The sequence below is a fragment of the Octopus bimaculoides genome, chromosome 3, assembly GCF_001194135.2.
Source record: "Octopus bimaculoides isolate UCB-OBI-ISO-001 chromosome 3, ASM119413v2, whole genome shotgun sequence".
Taxonomy (NCBI): Eukaryota; Metazoa; Mollusca; class Cephalopoda; order Octopoda; family Octopodidae; genus Octopus; species Octopus bimaculoides.
In genome coordinates, this window is record NC_068983.1 from 35,286,957 (window position 1) to 35,292,548 (window position 5,592).

A 5,592-nucleotide genomic window follows, 5' to 3' on the forward strand; every position below is an offset into this window, starting at 1 on the left:
ATATATATAAACAAGTAGTAAATGAGTATATGCATATATACGTACAGGTATGTGCATACCGACATCCACCTGTATGTATAGGTGCATATCTAGGTACAGGACATTGCAAACAAAACGTAGACGAGAAAACACACAAGCCACATAGAGAACATTCTTCTTCATCAGCTACCCCCGTTTTAACACCGGCGTTTCGAAGAGCTGGGCTAAGTATGTATATCTTTAAGTTTTGTCATCTTCTCTATATAATAAAAGTTGGAAAATTAGTTTCTAGTGTATTGATTCAGAATATTTTTGAATCTTTCTAGTGTAAATTCTTGTAGTTGCTGAACATATATTATTATATTAGTAATTTAATATTAATTACAAATTACAAATAAGATATTTTCAGTGTACTAAATAATTATATTCATCAATGCATTCATCTAATTTCTTAATTAATTGATGATGATGATGATGATGATGATGATGATGATGATGATGATGATGATGATGATGATAATAATAATAATAATAATGATAATAATAATAATAATAATAATAATAATAATAATAATAATAATAATAATAATAATAATAATAATAATAATAATAATAATAACAACAATGATATTGATAAATGAATAGTTTTATTTGACTTACTAACTAAATTTAATAACCCGAATAATAATTCTTATAGTATTATTTATTTTATATCTTGTATTCGCATTGTAACAATATTATTTTGTTACTTCTGAAAAAAATTCATAAAATTTGGATATATACTAATTATAGTCCTTTGTCTAAAAACAAATAATATTGATTAGATTTACCGTGGATCGGTATTCAATCCTTGTTTTTGCTTGTCTTACTTTATTTTATATACTGAGTTCTCCCATAATATATGTATATACTTTTCTAATCTAGGCACAAGGCAAAAAATTTTGGGGGAAGAGGTTAGTCAATTAGATTGACTCCAGTACGCAACTTTCGACCCCGAAAGGATGAAAGGCGAAGTCAACCACAGCGGAATTTGAACTCAGAACATAAAAAGCAGACGGAATACCGCTAAGCATTTCAACCCCTGCGTGCTAACATTTCTGCCATCTCGCCGCCTTATAATATACGTATATTATAAGGCGGCGAGAATAATTACCGTGAATAATTCTTTTTTAAGTAACTTCAAATATGGTTACTTCTGAAAAACTCGTAGTATTTTGAAATCCATTATTATAGCCTGACTTTTGGGTAATATAGGGTGTAGTTGTTGTAACTCAAAGTTTCTCTTCATATTTACTACGGAGTTCTCCCTCCGATTAAGTAAATAAAGAACATTTTTTGTTAGTTTTCTCTTCATATTTATTTCGAAATTCTCCCTCCGATAAACTAATTAAAACAAGAACATTTTTTTTATTTTGTTAGTTACTTTAAATAATTTTTTTTTATATCAATAACTTTATATAAAAGGGAAGAGTTGTTATATATTACCAATATAATATTATATTAACATTTATTATTATTTACACGTTTTATTACAGTCTCTAGATTAAGTAAGACCCTAATTTATATACATGTATATTCCATATATATTGTTGTTGTATGTTATTATAATAGCCAAAGATTGTTTTCGACCTAAACGAATTTGAATTAATATTATTTGAGATATATAGAAATATATTTCGATAGTTGTAGATTCTATTTACTTAATAATTTTGTCCGTTATGATTTTGTTGGTTTTAATTGTTTTAATTGTAATTGTTATCTAGTTGAAAAGTTAACGCTCACGCTCATGAACATAGGCATTTGAATTAATTTTTTTACAATTCAACTGTCCTTTCACACGGAATTTTGTCTGTCTATAAACCAAAGCTTTGAAAAGATTTATATAAATAGATACAAATTGTTTATAAATCATATAATGTATATAAGTCGAAACAAATTGTTGGCTCTTTTGGTTTTTCAATGGTTCTTCTAAAGTGATCTTCTATTATATTATATTCATAGTATATTATGTTATATTATAATACAAATAAATTACTGGATTGTCAATTAAATCTTTATTTAATTTATTGTTATATATATATATATATATATATATATATATATATATATATATATATACTGAGTGGTTGGCGTTAGGAAGGGCATCCAGCTGTAGAAACTCTGCCAAATCAGACTGGAGCCTAGTGTTGCCATCCGGTTTCACCAGTCCTCAGTCAAATCGTCCAACCCATGCTACCATGGAAAGCGGACGTTAAACGATGATGATGATGATGATGATGATGATATATATATACACACACAAACACATACAGTCGATAATGTTAACAAAATACTTACAGGGAGTAATGAGGAAGAAGGACATGGTGACTGTCGATTATTACTGCAGGGATTTTAAAAAACGAATACGTGTCCCAAGGGGATGTATATTGCTTATGGACTGACGCAGACCAGGGCCATTCTCCATCCAAAGCGAATTGTCCACTATTGCTCATTGCACTGGATTCAATAGAGCCCATCATTCGAGTTCCACATTCTGAGATTATGACGAAAAGTTAAATAAACAAAGAAATAAATGTAAAACAAAATATTTCAAGTTTTTCCACAAAGAACAGTAATTGTAAATGTGTTTTAAGAAACAAGTTTTAACAACTGCCTATTTGAAGTAGATTCAAGAATTCTAAAGCATTGGAAATTAGCACGAATTATTAGATCGATTATTTTAAAAGCTAATCGAGAATTTTTCTCTTCCATCAAATTCTTGGCATGGAAATTAAATTGTAATTGGCTTTTAGACAGTCATCATGAAAAAGGAGATTAAGTGACTTTAAATAATTATGGGATCTTTTTCCTTTGAACGGCACATCGAGAAATTGATTTTTTGTAACTAAACACTTTCAAGCTTCGGACACTGATAGAATGTGTCATATAAAACATTTTTTATTCTTAGTGTTGTTGAGAAAAGTTTATATTTTTAAAGTTATTTCGTGTTAAAGTTGTCGTATTTCGGTAATTTCAACCAATCAATGACGTGTATTCAGCTGAATAAAATTACTGCTGTTGTTTGTCAACAACAACTATCGGCGGTGTATATTTCGTTTGTCACTGTTTTTTTAAGACATCGGTCGTGCGCTTGTACTGGTTTAGGCTTTAGGGCTTTAGGGTTAGGGTTAGAGGTTTAGGGTTAGGGTTTTAGGGTTAAGGATAGGGATCTAGAGTTAGGGTTAGCGTTCGGGTTTTAGAGTTCGGGTTAGGGTTAGGGTTCTAGGCTCAGGGTTAGGGTTTTTGGGTTAGGGATAAGGTTTTAGAGTTAAGGTTTGGGTTTAGGCTCAGGATTAGGATTTTAGGGTTAGGGATAAGGTTTTAGAGTTAGGGTTTGGGTTTTAGGCTCAGGGTTAAGGTTTTAGGGTTAGGGTTAAGGTTGGGATTTTAGGGTTAGAGTTACGGAAAAATGTGAGAAATGAAGAAATTGGAGGGGGAAGGGGAAAAATGTCTTTCCGAAAATATTAGCTGAAAAACAGGAAAAAAAACTAAAAATAGTAGAAATGCACGAACGATTGTGGTGGTGCCATGAAGTAAACATGCTTCAGATACACTCGTTTATTCATACAAACGTAACTGAGATGAAATGTCATAAATAACAGTGACAAACGAAATATACACCGCCGGAAGTTGTTGTTGACAAATAACAGCAGTAATTGTTTTCACCTCCATAGATGTCATTGATTGGTTGAAATTACCAAAATACGAAAACTTTAACACAAAAAAACTTCGAAAATACACAATTTTCTCAAAAACGCCAAGAGTAAATGATGTTTTATGTGACACATTCTACCAGTATACGAATTTTGAAAGTATTTAGTTACAAAAAATTATTTTTTAAATGTGCCGGCCAAAGGGAAAAGATCTTAATTATGTATCCTAAATATAATTACATACTTAATCTTTAGATTCATTTGACAATTCCATTTCTTAAATCATTCGGTGTACCATCTATGGACTATGTCACACTCTCAAACATAACATCCAGAATAATTTACTGCTAACCTATCACCTGATAATATGAATCGTCTTCTTATTCTCTGCTACCACACTTGGTACTGATCTACATCTGCAAGTTGTTAATTATGCTTTCGAAATAAGGTCGTCCTCGTCCATAGTTTCTACTCCGTCAAAACGTTACGGATTATCTGCAAAAATGTTTTGTCACTGTTGTGAAAGGCTCCATCTAGTTGAAAGTGGACTAACGAATTTCACTAAATAAAAACTATGTGAACTGTCAGGGTATTTGACAGTGTTGGTCGACCGTATTGGTTACTGTGTTATTGCGACGCGTGTTGGTTTAATATCGTACCTACGTTCGAGTAGTACGGAGTACGTTTTATGTGAACATGATAATTCTGCGGTAGGTTATTTTAGATAACATCCAAATATTTATTTATTCTTTTACTATTTTACTTGTTTCAGTCATTTGACTGTGGCCATGATGGAGCACCGCCTTTAGTCGAGCAAATCGACGCTAGGACTTATTCTTTGTAAGCCTAGTACTTATTCTATCGGTCTCTTTTGCCGAACCGCTAGTTTACGGGGACGTTAACACACCAGCATCGGTTGTCGAACGATGTTGGGGGGACAAACACAGACACACAAACATATAAACACACACATACACACACACACACACATATGGTGGATTTAGTAGACGGAAACTGAAAGAAGCCCGTCGTATATATGTATATATATATATACATATATACGACGGGCTTCTTTCAGTTTCCGTCTACCAAATCCACTCACAAAGCTTTGGTCGGCCCGAGGCTATAGTATAAGACACTTGCCCAAGGTGCCACGCAGTGGGACTGAACCCGGAGCCATGTGGTTGGTAAGCAAGCTACTTACTACACAGCCACTTCTACTCCTATTTGGGTAACACTGTTATACATCCGACGTGTAAGCGCACGTCATAAAAGTCACCATCCTTCCTTCCACATCTACATTCAATACTTTTCTCTTTTCCCACATTTCTCATTCAGTTGCAATAACTTTCAAAGGATCTGATTTTTATACATCAGGTAAGTTTTATGAAATTTTTCTTGTCTGTATTTCTGAAATGAATTTAGATTAACAGGAGAATTGCCTCGAAGAAAGATATGAATATATTTCTTCTCCCTTTCTATAAATGTTAGGCCATATACTTATAAATGAAATTAGTTTTAATTAAATTTTACTTACGTCGTTCACTACACTCCAACTTCGTGATGTTGCATTCACTGTTAAAAAAGAGAAGTTTTATTAATGCATTTATTATTGTTACAATCTTATCAGTATAATGTCACTACGTGTGGAGGCGCAATGGCCCAGTGGTTAGAGCAGCGGACTGGCGGTCATAGGATCGCGGTTTCGATTCCCAGACCGGGCGTTGTGAGTGTTTATTGAGCGAAAACACCTAAAACTCCGCAAGGCTCCGGCAGGGGATGGTGGCGAACCCTGCTGTACTCTTTCGCCACAACTTTCTCTCACTCTTACTTCCTGTTTTTGTTGTGCCTGTAATTCAAAGGGTCAGCCTTGTCACACTGTGTCACGCTGAATATCCCTGAGAACTACATTAAGGGTACA

At 33.1% G+C, this 5,592-nt stretch overlaps 1 protein-coding gene across 1 annotated transcript in view; it reads right to left on the reverse strand.

The window, feature by feature from the left end:
- Positions 1-5,365, reverse strand: part of LOC106877509 (uncharacterized) — a 224,977-nt gene extending 219,612 nt beyond the window's left edge. The window contains exons 1-2 of the mRNA XM_052966136.1: positions 5,209-5,365; positions 2,317-2,512 (exon numbers count right to left, since the gene is read on the reverse strand). Coding sequence (XP_052822096.1) covers positions 2,317-2,498 — 182 coding nt within the window. The 5' untranslated portion in view covers positions 2,499-2,512; positions 5,209-5,365. The remainder of the gene's footprint in view (positions 1-2,316; positions 2,513-5,208) is intronic.
- Positions 5,366-5,592: the final 227 nt, after the last annotated feature.